The sequence below is a fragment of the Pteropus medius genome, unplaced genomic scaffold (assembly GCF_902729225.1).
Source record: "Pteropus medius unplaced genomic scaffold, Ma_sr-lr_union100, whole genome shotgun sequence".
In the NCBI taxonomy this organism is placed as follows: Eukaryota; Metazoa; Chordata; class Mammalia; order Chiroptera; family Pteropodidae; genus Pteropus; species Pteropus medius.
Genome location: NW_024342473.1, coordinates 9,604,168 through 9,621,114, shown reverse-complemented (window position 1 = coordinate 9,621,114; position 16,947 = coordinate 9,604,168). Strand labels below are relative to the sequence as shown.

The 16,947-nt window shown below is 35.9% G+C and overlaps 2 protein-coding genes across 3 annotated transcripts in view; both read right to left on the bottom strand.

The window, feature by feature from the left end:
- Positions 1–4,213: 4,213 nt before the first annotated feature.
- VCPKMT (valosin containing protein lysine methyltransferase) lies at positions 4,214–10,970 on the bottom strand. 2 transcript variants are annotated; one of them, XM_039865173.1, is made up of 6 exons: positions 10,192–10,970; positions 9,986–10,096; positions 9,742–9,814; positions 8,787–8,906; positions 7,706–7,810; positions 4,214–5,168 (listed from the first exon to the last, which is right to left on the bottom strand). In XM_039865173.1, exons 1-6 carry the CDS (start codon positions 10,563–10,565, stop codon positions 5,154–5,156), a joined length of 798 nt encoding a protein of 265 aa, XP_039721107.1. In that variant the 5' UTR covers positions 10,566–10,970; the 3' UTR covers positions 4,214–5,153. The 2 variants fall into 2 exon arrangements, with proteins under 2 accessions (XP_039721107.1, XP_039721108.1); XM_039865174.1 differs by lacking the exon at positions 8,787–8,906.
- Positions 10,971–11,100: 130 nt separating this feature from the next.
- The window catches only part of SOS2 (SOS Ras/Rho guanine nucleotide exchange factor 2), a 73,710-nt gene continuing 67,863 nt past the window's right edge, over positions 11,101–16,947 (bottom strand). The window contains exons 22-23 of the mRNA XM_039865169.1: positions 13,677–13,786; positions 11,101–12,804 (exon numbers count right to left, since the gene is read on the bottom strand). Of these exons, the coding sequence (XP_039721103.1) occupies positions 12,295–12,804; positions 13,677–13,786 (620 nt within the window). The 3' untranslated portion in view covers positions 11,101–12,294. The remainder of the gene's footprint in view (positions 12,805–13,676; positions 13,787–16,947) is intronic.

Here is a 16,947-nt window from a genome sequence, read left to right as displayed (position 1 = left end):
CCTATACTCTCGAAAAGACATCCAAATTTTACCCTGCGGCAACACAGATAAAAATCAACTTGCCTTAACACATCATCCCAGTTCCCACACGTAAAATAATTCCACCTTACTATAATTATATTTATTGAATACTTACTACATGCCAGGTACCTAAGTGCATTGTATATATTAGACTGATTTAATCCTCATGGCAAACTACGAGGTAGATATTATTATGATCCCCACTTAACATATGAGAAAACTGAGGCACACAGAGTTTAAGTAATTTCTTTAAGGTCACACAGCTAGTAATGGCAGAACTGAGATTCAAACCTAGATAATCTCAGGGCCTGTGCTGACAGTTTTCAGAATGCACATGGGAAAAACATGATCATAATTTGCTCTAACATTTTTAAAGTCTATTATTTTGAAAACTATTGTTATTAATGAATTACATAAAATGTATCTCACAACTGATGGACTCACAAGATCTTCAAAGAACTCCACAAACACATAAGATCTAAGATATCTTAAATGACTCCAAATACCTAAAAGTTTTAACCTTACTGGTGAAAATGACTTGAGAATTAACTGCTTTCTTGCCCAAAGTTACGTAAAGTGAAAACTTTGCATTTCCATTACTTGATTTTCAGTAAAATTTTGTTGCCACAGTTTTTTTTTCTGTATCTGTATTAGCCTGAAGGTCTCTATTGAAAACTGAATATTCTACTTTTACAATGTTTATTATCAGTGAATCAAAAACTCTTTAAAATCTTAATATGCCTTGAAGAAAAACTGAAAGTCAAATAGCCGGGCAAAGCTTACAGTATTGTGGTATAGCCATACAGAGCTTCAGTCTTTTGATGTAAAAGCTACTTACTACTCTAGTGGGGATGGTATACTAGTTTGAAAAACTAATTAAAATTAATTAGAAGTTTCAAGTACCTTAGATGTAAAATCATGCATTATATAAAAAGTATTTTCAAGGTGAATTTAATTTTCAGAACTTGAATTTAGCCTCTTACATGTCTGTCTCTTATAGAAGATACCAATTGCAGAGAAATGGTTTAAAGAATTGCAATTTATGTAGCTTTATGAATGACATTAAAAATTTCAAAAGGCATGTCAGAATGCAATGGACAAAAAGGTAAATCAAGTACAATTTTATAAGAAAAAAATCATTTCACTTATACTGGTTATGATATGAACGTCTGTGTCGTCCCCCCCACTCCAACTGCCAAATTCGTATGTTGAAATCTATTCCCCCAATGGGATGGCATTTGGAGGTGGGGCATTTGGGAGGTAAGTCATGAGGATGAAGCTCTCATAAATGGGATTAGTGCCCTATAAAAGGGACCCCAGGGAGATGACTTGTCTCGTCTGCCATGTGTGGTTACAGTGAGGACAGCTGCCCGTGAGGAAGTGGGCACCTTGATCTTGGACTTCTCGGCTTCTAGAATTGGGAGAAATAAACTTATTTATAAGCCATCCAATCTATGGTAATTTGTTAGAGGAACCCAAAGAGACTAAGAAAAACATGTTATATTCTGAAAGCAACTCATAATAGGCAGGTAGCTTTATTCTTTAAAATCTAATTCACCTTTAAAATGCAAGTGTGAATCCATTTCTATTTTAACAACTTCCTTCTATAAACTATTTAAAGACGAAGTCAGGCAATGCCACCTACAGGGAACCTTTAGAACAACAGTCATATTTCTATGACCCTCATTCTTTAAACGAATACAGTATCTGGAGTCTGAGTTTAATATTGTCTTTGGCATCATTTAACAAGGAAAATTTCAAGAAAAAAAGGCAAGAAAAAGTAAAAAGGTATGCTGTGTAAAAAATCCTGCTACCAATCATTCCCAACTATTTATACTTCTTTAAATAATTAAAAAGAACCTACATTCACTCTAAGGTTTACCGAACATATGACCTATGTTACCAAATGTATGGACCCTTGGTTATGAACTGTAGTGGGTTAAGATTCAAAGCTATACAGCCTCAAAGATCTTTAAAGTAATGACTGGCATATAGGGAAGACTCAAATCATTGGTGACTACAGATATTATCAATTTTTTTTTTCCAGTTATTGAGTTTCCCTTTCCTCTTGAGTAGTATCACTTTTACCTTCTTGGCCAGATTCTCTAAATTTTCAGGTATTTAGTCAGAAAGTGGTAAATTTCCCTAAGATTTCACTAATAAAAGCTGGTACTATCTGTTAACTAAATACCACATATTTAGGTTCCATTAACTGCTTAGGAAACTGCTTAATGAAATGCTAAGGGCAGTATGAACTACAAATTTGAAAAAGAACAGCAAAACAAACTTTAAAGACTGAAGTAAGCCTGAAGGAAAGAACTGTTCTCTTGGCTTTGATCCTTAATTTCTCTAAGTAAGGCTGCTTTTTTGCCCTATTTCTAAAGCTCGGTCCTGTTTATTTTAAAACCTGTTTCATAAAAGATTCCACAATGGATTCAAAGATCTTTCCCTCCCTATGCAGTATAGGCCCACTCTAATCATGGATAGTTTGTTTTTATATTTCTCTCCTCCCTTTGCTAGGTTTCCTTATTTCAATAGCTCTCAATTTAGGCTAAATATTAAAACGATTTGGAACCCTTTAACAAAAATACCATGCCTCTGATATAAATGGACTGGGATGGGGCCTGAATATGGCTTTTGTTTGCGTTTAATTTTCCAGGTGATTGCATATGCAGCCTAGTTTGACAAACAATGCTTTATTGTGGGGGCTCTCTAATTGGCTATAACTGCATTCTGATAAGTGGCCTATGGTTTCATTATGCAGTGCAACCCCCACTCACATGGAGCACCAGAGGTTCATTCCTGAGCAGCTCCACTCAACAATGGCAGTTCTTTGAGATTTGAGAGTTGTCTCTATTCTAGCTCACCCCCAACTAAGTGGCATTACACCTTACTCATCTGTTGCACCTGCCTTTTTAATCTCATGTTGCTGCATGAGTTCTCTAGGCCCCATGTATTAACTCTCAGGCTGGCAGGACTCATATCCAATACCTCTCTGTCTGATGGTCCCTACATTACCTATCCAACTACATTCCTATGCTTTGGAATAAAACAACAAATGTGCTAATCTGGGTAAACACAAATGCAACCAGGTGTGAAAAATGCTGGTCTGCCCTTGTTGAAGGTACCCTGAATCTTATTCTCTCAGGCCTCCCTCCTGTGGTTTCTGAGTACAGATGCACCATTACCTCCCTCATGACAGAGGCCAAAGGGCTAAATCTCATTCCTCTACACTGCGTTCCTCCAAAAGGAGACTTCTCCCAGGCCTCCCTGATCATCTGTGGAACAGTGGTGACAAGGTATGTCATATGAACTGGCACCCTTCCGTAAGCCCTGTAGTGCTCACTGGTCCTAACCACCAGTGGTCCTGATCTTAGAATGTGGGAACTTGGTACCTTTTAACCTCCACTCTGGTCTTATTCCAGAATAGTTTATAACGGAAAGTCAAGTACACTTGACTTTTTGTTACAAATTACTTAGCTACAGTCAGTAGCTTAGGTCCCCAGAAACAGATAGTGATGAATGTATGCAAGTGACTTCTTAAGGGGGTATTAAGTAAGGGAGTGGGAATAGGACAAGGAAGGGGAGGAAGCACACTCAAGCAAGGGTGTGATTCTGACAAAGTTGCATAGAGGCTGACCTCAGGCCTGACTCCTCCAGGAAGTGTTGGAGTGTAAGGTGCACCTGTCCAAAGTAAAGGAGCTGGGCTTTTATACAAGAATAGCAAGAGGGCACTTCAGACCAAATGTACTGTATATTAGGAGTATAGTGAAAAGGGAAGGAGGGTGACAAAATCCAAGGGATCTGGTGGACTACTACATCTAGTCAATATCAAACTTATTTTTACAAGTTCCATGTGATGGAACAAGCTAGAAAGTGGTCATTTGCCCTAAGATTTCACTAATAAAAGCTGGTACTTACTGTTAACTAACAAAGTACCACATATTTAGGTTCCACTAACTGCTTAGGAATCTGCTTAATGAAATGCTAAGGGCAGTATGAACAAAGTATTTGAAAAACAGGAAAACAAACTTTAAAGACTGAAGTAAGCCTGAAGGAAAGACTTGTTCTCTTGGCTTTGATCTTTAATTTCTCTAAATAGGGCTGCTTTTAGCTCTCTCTGGAAATGTTATTTGCTTTAGACATTCATTTTCTTCAAATCTATTTCTGAAACAGTCACAAAGTCAAAGGATCTCAAAAATAATGTTTATTTTAAGACATAAAATGTGTCACCTAGCACCAATGCCAGAATTCTACCAGTTAATATTACACTTTGGAACTTAAGTTCTTGATAGATCTGTGAGATGATTGTCATAACATAAAACAGACACTACAGTCTCAAAATCATTCACTAAATGTATATAGAACTACACTGGTAGTTATTTAAAATCTTTCTGTTTCACGTAAACAAGTTAACACCAGTGGTTTTGGCCACATTTTCCTTGAAGACTGGTATGAGGAAAAGTGCATGAACCTGAAAATGGGCTTTTTATTCTCACTTCATTCTCAAATGAAAACTTTTGTAAAGATAGCTTTCCTCCTCCCAATCTCCTGATTTCTTAACTTTCATTCTTACCAACTCACTACAGTATAATTTACTGTCTAACTCACATGTATAGTATTGACATGTATAGTGGAGGAAAAATTAAGACTTTGGCAAATTAAATATACAAAACATTTTCAGGTTTTTTTTTTTTTTTAACATAAAAGAACATTTGAGTATGACGGCTCTCTTAAAAGTAAGGAAGTAAAAGATACATATAAAAACCTGCCTTTAAATTTACCTTTCTTGAAAATAAACAAAAATTTACTGGTTTGAATTAATTTTGGCAGACTTTAAGCTAATCTTAATACCTATTTTTATTTGAAGATTAACAAATACATAATTTTTTTTAAGTAGACCTTGATGCTGAGCTAAAAGTAATCTAAGTTGGATTTCAGGCCTATTGGCAGGCAGGTAGTCATTTTCCGTATTGCAGGCAGCCCATGATGGTTGTTGTCAATATATCAGATCTCCAAGGACATGCTGGAAAAATCTGTGAACACAATCTTCCCATGCTATTTTCAGATGCTCCATTCACATCTTTAGCTTACCCAAGTTGTTAGAGGCTTGGGTAAGATGACTAAAGATTTCACGATGAAAATTTCTGTAAGAAAAAAAAGGAAACTTTACAGACTGATTTCTTATTACAAATTAAGTATTTATTAGGTATCTAATACTAAGTAATATGCCTACAAATGGCTGCATGCAATTCAAATGAACAACACGCATGTTTAGAGATGATTCTTTGCTGATACCTAAAGCACAAGAAAACAAAGAAAAAATAGATAACACTGATTATCATCAAAATTAAAAAGCTTTGTGCTTCAAAGGACATACTATCAAGAAAACAAAAAGACAACTTACAGAATGAGAGAAAGTATCTGGGAGTTAACTATCTGGTAAGGGTCTAGTATCTAGAGTAATAAACAACTCTTACAACGACACTAAAAAGACAAAAAATCTAATTTTAAAAAAAGGCAAAGTAATTCTGTAAAAATATACGAATGGCCAATAAGTACATGAAAAGATATTTAACATCATTAGTCATTGGGGAAATGAAAATAAAAGCCACAATGAAATATCTACTTCAACCCAAGGTGACTATAATCAAAAAGATGGACAATGACAATTGTTGGTGAGGATACGGAGAAACCGGAATACTGAGACATTGCTGGTGGAAATGGTATAGTAGCTCTGGAATAGTTTGGCAATTCCTCAAAAAGTTAAACATAAGAGTTCTCATATGACCTAGCAAGTCTAGTCTAGGAATATACTCAAGGGATTTAAAAATGTCACACGAAAATGTTGATGTGACTATTCAGAGCAAAAGTATTCATTAGAGCCAAAAAGTGGAAAAAACGAAAAGGCCCACTAACTGATGAATGGATAGATGAAGGTGTGGTATATCCATACAAAGGACTATTACTCAACTCTAAAAAGGAGTCATGTGCTACAACATGACTGGACCTGGAAAACACTGTGCTGAGTGAAAGCAGCCAGATACAGGAAACCACATAGTGTGTGCTTGACTGCATTTACAAGTTTCCCTTGCGCATTCCTATGAAAACGTTCATAAGATGAAATGGCATAAAGTGAAGAGTATTCCTTCTTTCAATTTTTGCCACTTTGCTTTTAGGAAAGACCCATGTTAGTATAATAATGGCTTCTTTTGTAAAAGTGAAAAACCTCTCTGGATTTCTTTCAGTTAGAGAAAACGGGTACTAATGAGGTCATTTGTAAAAGCAAAGTGGCATAATATGAACTTTCTGAAAGTGGGGGATACCTGTATATGAAATGTTCAGGATAAGCAAATCCATAGAGACAGAGAATAGATTGGTGATTGCCAGGAGGCAGGAAAAGGAAGTGACCGCTAATGGGTATGGGTTTTTTTTATTTGGGGAGGGGGGAAGGCGGAGATGAAAATGTTTAAAATTTGAAAGTGGTGATAGTTGTGCAACTCTGTAAATATACTACAAACCACTAAACTGTATGCTTTAAAAGGGTGAATTTTATGATATGTGAATTATATTAATTTTTAAAAAGAATTAAAAAAAAAGGCTTTATATTTAGGGAACATAAAATCTTTATGCCTCAAAAAATTCTACTTTTAAACTACACAACTTCAGCTAAAACTGAATCCCCTAAGGCATAAAACCATATTTATTACGTGGCATCATGCCACATAAAAGTTGATTGATCTGAATTACTAATCCCACTGCTCCTCTTACCCTAACACCTAACGCCAGGTCTTGATTCCCAAAGTTATCAGTTATTTGCTTTTGGCTAGAATTCATATAATCAGAAAACATCACAAACATATTTAATCGAAGCAAAGATAACAGAAAAGTTATTAAATTGAACATTATTAAATCATAAAATTGATCATGTCCCTGCCTTATACCAGTCACATATACGAAAGATGCTGGGGATTAAAAAAAAAAAAAAGGATGAAACAATTCTTCTTTTCTACAGGTTCAAACTCTAGGCATCACAGAGGCAACCTGCATAAAATGTAATGGTTTTAACAAGTAAAGGAAGCAATAAAAGGAGAATATACATATATTCTATTTAACAGAGTACATTTTTCATTATTTGGCCTTGTTATATTTTACTTTTTAAAATTTATTTTTTAATATAGTTGATATATAAATTAGTTTCAGGTGTACAACATAGTGATTCAATATATTAACTTCCCTGACCAGGAATTAAACCTGGCCACAGTAGTGAGAGTGCCAAATCTTAGCCACTAGACCACCAAGGGAAGAGTTGTTATATTTTCACTTTGATTATTAAAAAAACTTTGAATGGTTGGAGAAAGTTCGCAAAGGTCAGAGCTGGCATTCAAAAATCTGTAAGAGATAACAGAAACTTATAAATAGCTAAGTTACTTGTCTGAGGTAACATCCAATTATAAAGCTATATAATTTACAACTAGAAAGGACCTTTACAAAAGAAGCCTGCCTTAAAGGAAGAACCCCGAGGCTCAAGTGACCTTGACATTGAAAATTAGTATCTGAGTCCAGTGAATCATCATAGCTGTTTCTCAACATCAAAATCAACATTTACATCACATGTAAGCTCAGAGACAGTGTCCAGCTAATGAAACCTTCTCAGAGGATAAAGAGCCAGAAATGTATTTACCGATTTTTTCTTTCTGATGTACAAAATATGAATATCTTCGCTTCGATATTCTTCATCATGTTTTTCCAAAGGAATTTTTTCAAAGTCAAAGTCCAGTTGAAGGAGCTATAAATTTAAAAGAAATATACTTTAAATTCAATAAGATGAACTGTCCTGTGGTGAGAGACATCAGAACGGTGGTTATGTTTGGAGGAATACTGACTGGGAAGAGGCACATGGGAACCTTCTGAGGTCGTGAAAATGTTCCATTATCCTTATGTTGGGTGATGCTTACTTGGGTGTATACACAGGAAAAATTGAGCTGAGCACTTGATATATGTGCATTTTACATGTTTTAACTGAAAATGTTTAACAATATGAACTTTTTAATTATAAAGTTTCAAAAATTCATTAACATTCTTCATATTAAAAAAAAAACATGAAAAAAAATTTTGGCATATATCTGAAGCAGTCATGTATTTGCTTTCTCATTTAACCAAAGTAGTCCTTTCAGTGGACAAAACTGCATGGCTACATATATGTAATGTGATGGATTTTTGCCCATAAAAAGGGTCTGTGTGACCACTGGGGGAAGATGGGTGGAACTCTATGCACTACTTTTGCAAATTCCCATGAGTTTTTATTTTAAAAAACAGAACAAAACCCCCAAAATAGATAGGATATCTTGGTCAAAACTTTCACAAAAAATGTAGAGGAAAACACAGAAATAAAAACACATCCCATGCTATGTTTCTATGATATATTCTCCAGAAGTAATACATACATCATTAATTAAATCATTAATATGTTCTCAAAAGCCAGCAGGTTTAATAAGGAAACATTGAAAACTTTCTCAGAAAAGACAAGAGCATCACCATTATTTTATACTGTTCCACAGATACTAGATCAATTAAAAAAGAAATAAAAGATCAGAAAATATTTTTAAAAAAGGGAAGAGGCTTAGTAGAACGGCGGGCTGTGAAGAATCCTAGGGTTCATGCTTTCCTCACTCAAAATTACCATAATATAGTTGAATACACAGTTACATACAGCTTCCCTGAAGGGCAATCACTACAAAGATAGATTTAATAGAGTTACCCACCTCAAAATATTTTTTCTCAATTTCTGGATTTTTTCCCATCGTTCGTTGTTCATAACAACATATAATACAAGTCTCAGATCCACTGAGATCTTTTAGAGTTTTCAACAATGGCTCCAAAGACTGTTCAAAAAGAATATAATTTTTATGGCTTAAAAAATTTATATTTTTACCATAAAAGGGGGTAGAGGAGGGGTAAGGGGTAATTATAACTCCCCTACACTTTATCCATTTTTGAATCAGTCCAACAAAGTACATGTGGTTAAAGCTCTGTTAACTAATGATTAGTAAACTCCTCTTAAGTAACCCACCATTGTACTGACTTCGGTTTCCAAAGAAAGGATTAAAGTGACTGCATTTTGGAATTCCCATGAGAAAACATATGGAACTGACTTCACTTTTAAACATTAGTTTTATTTAATCTATTTAACAAGATTTAAGCAATCAACAATTTACCTACAAAAGCAAGTCTGACCTAACCTGAACATAAACTGGCTCAACACTCATTATTTGAAAAATGACCGATATTCACAATGCTACACAAATTGATAACTTAAAAAAAATCATTCTGAGTCTAATAAATCTTGCCACAGAACAACAAATTATTTACAATGCAACTTAATTCTCAATGTCATACTTAACATGTCATTGAACTAGGAACATCTAAGTAAAAAAAAAGAAAAAAGAACTCTTAGCTTTTCCAACAGATCCAAATGGCAAATCCTTTAAAAATTTAACAGAAACCGCTAGTAAAATGCACTTTTCTCATCATGATTCACAGGCCTATATGTTCATCATGAGTGTATGTAGTCCCTGGAGATATTTCTTTTCTCCTGTCTCATCAACCATAGGACAAATATCCTGCATTCAGTTATTTTAAAACGTTTAGAAATGTGTGCTCTAGAATCCAGAAAATAACATCTTCTAAAGGAAGAGGCTTCACGCATCGAATACCTACCTCTTCGTAGTATATGCAGTCAGCCATCAGAATGTAGTCTGGTGGAGAAGGAAAGTCTTCTATTTCTTCCCCCCTTAAAAATGTCAACCAAATATTTTAACTGTTACTTTGATAATTTAAAATATTCTTGTTTTAAAAACAAGACCCAGAAAGTCCCCTTCGCATTAATCATGATTTTAGTGAAACACAATTTAAAGCAAACTATAAATCGTTATCTTAATATAAGCTGAAAGGCCATACAAACCATTTCAGTACCTTGGCGTGAATAGAACCAGTGACAAGATGCTTGTTCATATTAATATTCATCTTCAGCAAGTCTTGCAATTCCTCAAGATCGGTAACTACAACATCTGCCCTATAAAATAACGTCGATTGAGGAGTAGGTACAAGGGTGGGAAGCCAGTAAGCAGGGTTTCCCCCCAAATTGGTAACCCTCCTACCAACTCTTACCCGAGGGTAGCGGCCATGAGCCCCACGGCACCGGTGCCAGAGCCCAGCTCCAGCACGGACCGCCGGCTCAGCGTGTGGGCCCCATCGCCAGAAAACCCGGGCGTTTCCAGGTATTTAGAAAGGACAATGGCAGCATCCCAAACTACACAACCCACGCCGCCGGAGCCATACTGCTGCAGTCGTAACGCTGTGCCATCTCTCTTCTCCAAAACTCGCACGAAGTTCTGCAATGGATCATCCATCGAGGACTCCAGAGTCGCCATAGCTGCCCGGCAACAAGATGCGGCGCGCACAGTGACGTCATACCCACGCGCACCCGCCTCCAGGTCCCGGCTTGCGAGGGGCTCGACGCCACCTAGTGGCGGAGTTGGCATGTCGACACGTGCGTGAAGGCACAAAGCCCGGAAGGCAGCATTACCTGGGCGTGGCCGAGTGCTAGGCCATCTGCTTCCCCTACGAGCTGGAGTGCCTCACGCTCAAATTATAAGTCTGGTAATAACGAACAGTTTGTTTAAATCACTTTTACAGCTAAAGTTGGTATAATCTTTAAAAATCAAAGCCAACCTCATGTTTTACCTGGTTGGAGAGTGATTCACACAGTAGTTACTGGCCTTAAATCCAGGCAATTTCCAAGATCCTACCAAGGATGGCTATAATCCTGTTTATCAAGAGTTTCCTAGCATGCTTCTAATTTTTCACCTGAATTTATAAAAATAACAAGCTTCCTGATTGCGTTTAGCAGCGAAGACAACGTTATCTTTCTAAAATTTACATCGGTTAAATGCTTCGGGATTATGTAATTGAAGTACAAAAATATTGAAAATAAAGTGTGTGTAAATATTTCTACAGAACTCAAAAAAATCTTCCCCCTTGTTCCTTATACTGAAAACACATTTTAAAAGTCTTTTAAAAATTAAGACTGGGGTGATTTATTAATCTTGTTAAGAACTCTGATACAAAGCACAGTAAAAGGCCTCAGACTAGTAAATAAACAACGTGGCTTTTGGCTACTTTACAACTGCCGCTACTGGCACTATCTGCAAAACACACTTTTTCATCACTTTAAATGAAGGAGTCCAAATGGCAAATAAAAGTTTTACTCACTTCTCTGATTAAAAAGTTTAATAAAGCTGTAAGTATTTGCTGTTTTAAATATTACCAATCTAAAAAAATATTTTAAAAAATTTTAGTTAACACAAGATGTACAGAGGAAGTTATTAGGTCTTGACGGCAAGCAGCTGGTTCCTACGCCATAAGAAACTTTTCCTCTTAATTTATGAATTAGTAAAGTAGCAGATTGTATTATAGGCCTGAAGTCACTTAAATTTATGTTATTAGCATTATCTTTAAATATACAATATTAACAAAACTGTACATACATTTTCCAAAACAATAGGCAACTCATTAGCTAAAGACACCACAGCCTGTAAAAACAAAAGGCACCTCTGAATAATAACATGCCCTTTTCTCCTCTATGATTGGGTTAGGTAGTCTTTGTTTACATTTTGACAAAATAATAAACACAGTGCATTCTATTCTTTTCATTCTATTTTTCATTTTTGTCTTCAGCAGCAAATTCTGGCATTTAAGACATGGCATTAAAAAGTTTAAGAACATAGGGTATTATTCACAATTCTCCTAAATGTAAAAATTACAAGTAAAAACTAGAAGATGGTCAAAGAGATTTGGAAATCAGTAACACCATATATCCTCTATTATTTGTGTAAATTTATTGCCTTAAAAAGGCAGCTATTACTCAAATTTGAAAAATTCCATAAATGCACTATCCCTTTTTAGTGCAATGTCACTTTAAAACATATTTTAGCAGAGTCTACAGTGCAAATATAAATTCTTTATACTGGCCTTTTGGCAGCACTGAGGATCCAAGACAAGGCAATGCTACTGATCACCTGAGGATAACGGTAAAGGACTTTTGTATTTTTATTTTTCCAATTTTTAAAAGCTTATTTGATCAGTAGCATTCTTAAGAGCATTATTTGTAAAAAGTACTAAAATACTAAAATACTATGCCTTTCTTTTTAATAAATTAAAAAAATCCTTTACAAATACCATTCCAGTGTCAATGACTACATATGGCTAAGGTCATTGAGGAGTTTCTGCATTTTCTAGCAAAGGCAGTCTGTACAATGGGGGATGTGAAAGCTCCCGTTTGTAAGTCTTTGGTGGCAGTTTTGGGAGGTGAGGGCTTGAAGTCTGCCGTGGTGGAACAGGGGGAGCTTGAGGATGAGCAAGATTATTCTGACTAGAATTGAGCACATAGCATCGACGTGGCACCCTTGGAGAGGGTGTGCTAGGAGGAGTGTTTGGCGAATTAGGACACGTACTAACATCTCTGAACCAGTCTGGATCTTTGTGAAGATGTCCCAGCGGAGGTGGCTGAAGATTAAATGGACAGTTTATAAAGTGTTCTGGAGGCCGAAGGGGAACCGGTGGAGGGGTATCAGGAAGAGGATCTCTCGGTGGCGGTGGAGGTGGACTATGCAGAGGCCCATCAAATGCACCAGTAGGAGCAGGAACTCTGGGTTTTACCTTTGGAGGAGGAGGTTGTCTCGGTGGAATAGCAGGGGGGTCATCATCAGATTTCATATTTCCCTAAAAAGAAAAGTAATTAAATTATACTTCTGTTCTCCTAAAAAATCTATGAGAAAATGTTTTTAAACGACTGAAAAATTCTTATATGTCATGTTAAATCCAGAGGCTCAAAACAGGTTAATCTGATTTCATGATACAATTTATGAGAAAATTATTCCCAGTTTAATTCAGGGCCCGGTTCAATATTTCTATAATGAGTTGTTTTAACTGAAATCTTAGAATATAATGCCTCAGGTTATCTTCCTTTGTATACATATTTCATAAATTCATCCATTTTAATAATAGGCAAGTGAATGAAAAGAATATATAGTTTTGTAGATATGAAAGGACATGATGTCAAGAAGACTTAATATCCAGCTACTACTTTCTGGCCATCTACTTCTACATGGCCAGTGAGGCTTAAAGTCATGGTGTACAAAGTGTGATCCAGGGACCAGCAGCATCAGCACTAGTAGGGAACTTGTTAGAAATGCAAATTTTCAGGCCCCATTCCAGATCTACTGAATCAGAAACTCTGTCAGTCTGTTTTTAACAAGCTTTCCAGGTGATTCTGATGCAGCCTAAAGTTTGAAAGGCACCAGCTAAAAGTTTGAAGAATGCTTTGAATACTAAAGTTCTTTCCATCTCCACCAGAAAGAAAATGTACTTCTTTTTGAGTATCTGTGAATATGCCTAGCCTCTGTTTTTAAAAAAGTATTATGTGGATTAAACAATTATTTAAAGTACTTTTCAAATAAAACCCAAATGTTTAAAAACCATAAAGGGTAGCCAAATTATAATTAATAGACAGACACTTTATAAGAGAAGCACTATTTTAAAGATTTACAGCTCTGAATAAGTTGAGGCAAACCTAACTAAGTTCTGTTGACTACCTTGGAATTTGAAGCATCATGATCAAACTTTTTTCGAGGAGGAAGTGGAGGAGGAATCAGTGGCTCTTCACTAAGTTTATGTAAACTACCACACGAACTGAAGAAAGACTCTGCAGGTAAAAAAGATTAGTTTAACCACAATTCACAGTGCAACCATTAGACAAACTTAATTTAAATTTGTGATCATCCCTGCTATGGCATCTGTTAGACTGTAATGTAGCTGACTGTTGGTTTCTCTATCTTCTCCATTAAACTGTAAGCTTTCTGAGAGCAGTGTGTATTTATTTTTGCATTCCTAGCACTTAACATAATGACAGTGCCTGGCACATAGTAGATACTATAGCTAAATAAAGACATACTATTTATTTCAGATTAATAATGACATTCTGCTCCCTGAAAAGCCTCTTTAAAATCTAAAACAGATAAAACAAACATATTTGTATAAACTGCAGTAGCTACAATCGGATACATTTCTACACAGGTAATAAAACTTCCATATAAGAGACCATAGGTAGGGTTGTATCACATAACTTTCTCTTTGCAAGTCTCTCATTGATAATAGACACAATATATAACCACGTTAAAGGAAATTCACAAAATATTAGGGGAAATAGTTCCACTAAACAAGCCACCAGACTTAGAATAAGAACTATTTACATTTCTTTCTTTTTCATATGATTAGAAGATATCTGAAATTATGGACCAACTCCCTATTTGATATCTTTCTCCACACACAATTATCATAATGGCAGAGACCATGTCTCATTTATCATCATATTGAGACTGGGTTCATAAGAGTTAGTTAGGAAAAGTTGATGAGTTTAAATTTTAAACACACTGAGTACAAACTGCTTATGGGACATACAAGTAAAGATTTCGAACTCCTTACTCCATATCAAAATTGCTGTCCTGATCATGTGACTGCAATCACCTCAGGGGATTTTGCTGACTTAGGGTGCCAATAGTAGAAACAGAATATGCCTATAGGGTGTTGGCAGATGGTATAGAGAGGTTAGGCAGAGCACTATCTGTTGTGGATATATTCTTTTGCCTGTCCAGCATCCTCTGCCCTGTCATTGGGAGAACTCTTGGTGATAGGGAATCACCAAGAGGAGTGATGGTTAGTCAGCCAATTCTTCCCAGTACATCCCAATTCCAGTCAAAAAGTGGGCATAAGACTCATTTTCCAACTTTCTTAACATGATCACATTTTTATCTACCATTCATGTATGCAGCCATGTGCTTCAGTGAAAGCTGACCTACTCCTTAGCTCCAGAGATGGGCCCTAATTAGATCAAGTCAATCAAGAGTTATCCCATTTCTTCAGCCAGAGTGTCTGGTTAGCTGTAGGCACATGACCTAATTCAGACTAGTAAAATCTGAAAGCACATTTGCTAGGGGCTACTGAAAAGGAAGTTCCTTGCTCTTTTGGAAAAGCACTCTGTCAGTCTGTCTCTGTACTTCTTTCCTTCTTACTTGAGTGAGAAACATTTTCTAGAACTCAAAATCACAAGTCTTTAAATTTAATGAGCTTGCTGAGTGGACAGCAAAATGACAGAAAAAAAAAAAGACCCACATTAAAGATCATTGTTAATAATGAGAAGATCCTAAAAGTTTCCTGAATATATTGTGGCAGAGACTGTTAATTGTCCCCCAGTGCACCTTTCCCTTTCTTCCTTTTAGAAATAGGATCCCATGAATTTTAGCGAAACAAAAGGTTGCCTAGTTATAAACAACATCTCTAAGCCTCCCTTGTAGCTAGGTATGTCCATGTAACTAAGTTTCGGCCAATGAGAGAGCAGGAGCAATGTGTGCAACTTCCAGATGACTTTTTTTTTTTTTTAAATAACAAAGCTGCTTGCCCTCCACATTCCTACTAGCAGAAAACTGGTAACGACTGAAGCAGCTGCTCAAGACTCAGAGATGGAAGCCCCATTTTGAGAACCCTGAATTGCCGTGCTAGCTTGAAAACCTTGTGAAGTAGAGTTGTCTACTTGCTCTGGCTATTGTGAAAAATAAACTATTCCATTTAAAGCACTGTATGTTTGGGCCCCTTTGCTACAGCAAGTATAGTTTTTTTTAAAGAAGAATTGAGAACATAGAGTTATCGACAGAAGGATTTTTTCGGTCTAATTTGTTCAGTGCCACATTTCTTATACCTAAAATACTGCCTGCACTTATCAGGCATTTAAAAATTATGCATGAATAATTTATCAGTGAATGATATGGGACTCTTAAACAGGAAGTATAAAAGCTAGAAGACAGTAGGAAAATGTCTTCAAGATTCTGAGTGAAAATGATTTAAAATTCTATACCCAGCCAACATGAACAATTAAATGTATAAATACAGTTTCAGAAATGCAAGAACTTAAAAACTTTATATCCTATGTATCCTTTCGCAAGCAGCTACTGGAGGATGTGCCCCTACCAAAGTAAGAGAGCATATCAAGAAAGAAGACAAGGAATCCAAAAAACAAGGATCCAATACAGGAGAGAAGTAAAGGGAATTTCTAGGATGACAAAAAAAGAAAGTTCTAGGATGACAGCTGAGTCAGAGGCCAACACGGCAACCAGTCCAAACCGAAGCATGAGGACAAAAGGGCAGCAGGAAGGAAGTTTCCAAGTTAAAAAGAAAAAAAAAATCCTGACAGCTTCCCTGAGTGGTTTGACATGATAGAAAATCATGCTGTGGAAGGGTGTGGGAAGATTGAGTAATAAATGTTTTTAAAAAATAAACAAACAAAAAACCCAAGCGTTAATGAGGCTATTATTAACTTCAAGAAACAGAGCTGTACAAGGAAGCATAATCACAGTATACATTATCTTGGCTTAGCAGTGAAATATTGTCCCTAAATGTGATCAGTATATTAGGCAAAGAGCTAAATCCTCACCTACCATAACAGGAAATCAATAAACACTGTGTAAAATTAATGGTTCAAAAGAGAGAAAATTATAAAAACATCAATTAAAAATGTGGGAGTGTCACTGGAGAAAAAGGGCTGCAGAGACGTGTGATAGGGAACTGCTGTTCATTTCATTTTAAGTGTTTTAGCATTATTTGCTTTTAAAAACTCTATGCATATGTCACTTATAAAAATTTAAAAATTAAAGTTTGGAATTAAACATTTAAAATAATAAACCTACTTTTCTCATACTGGAGGATGTGCCCCTACCAAAGTAAGAGAGCATTCGACTATCTAAATTATATACACTTTACTATGATAGAAGCAGAAGTTCTCCAGATTGGGAGAATTATTCTTGAAGTTGTTGT

Coding starts and splice junctions, on each gene's coding strand:
- VCPKMT (XM_039865173.1), bottom strand. CDS start 10,565: ATGCCAACTCCGCCACTAGGTGGCGTCGAGCCCCTCGCAAGCCGGGAC. Junction 9,815..9,985: donor CACGCCAAGGTACTGAAATG/GTTTGTATGGCC, acceptor GACATTTTTAAG/GGGGGAAGAAATAGAAGACT. Junction 7,811..8,786: donor TTGAGAAAAAATATTTTGAG/GTGGGTAACTCT, acceptor TTAAATTTATAG/CTCCTTCAACTGGACTTTGA.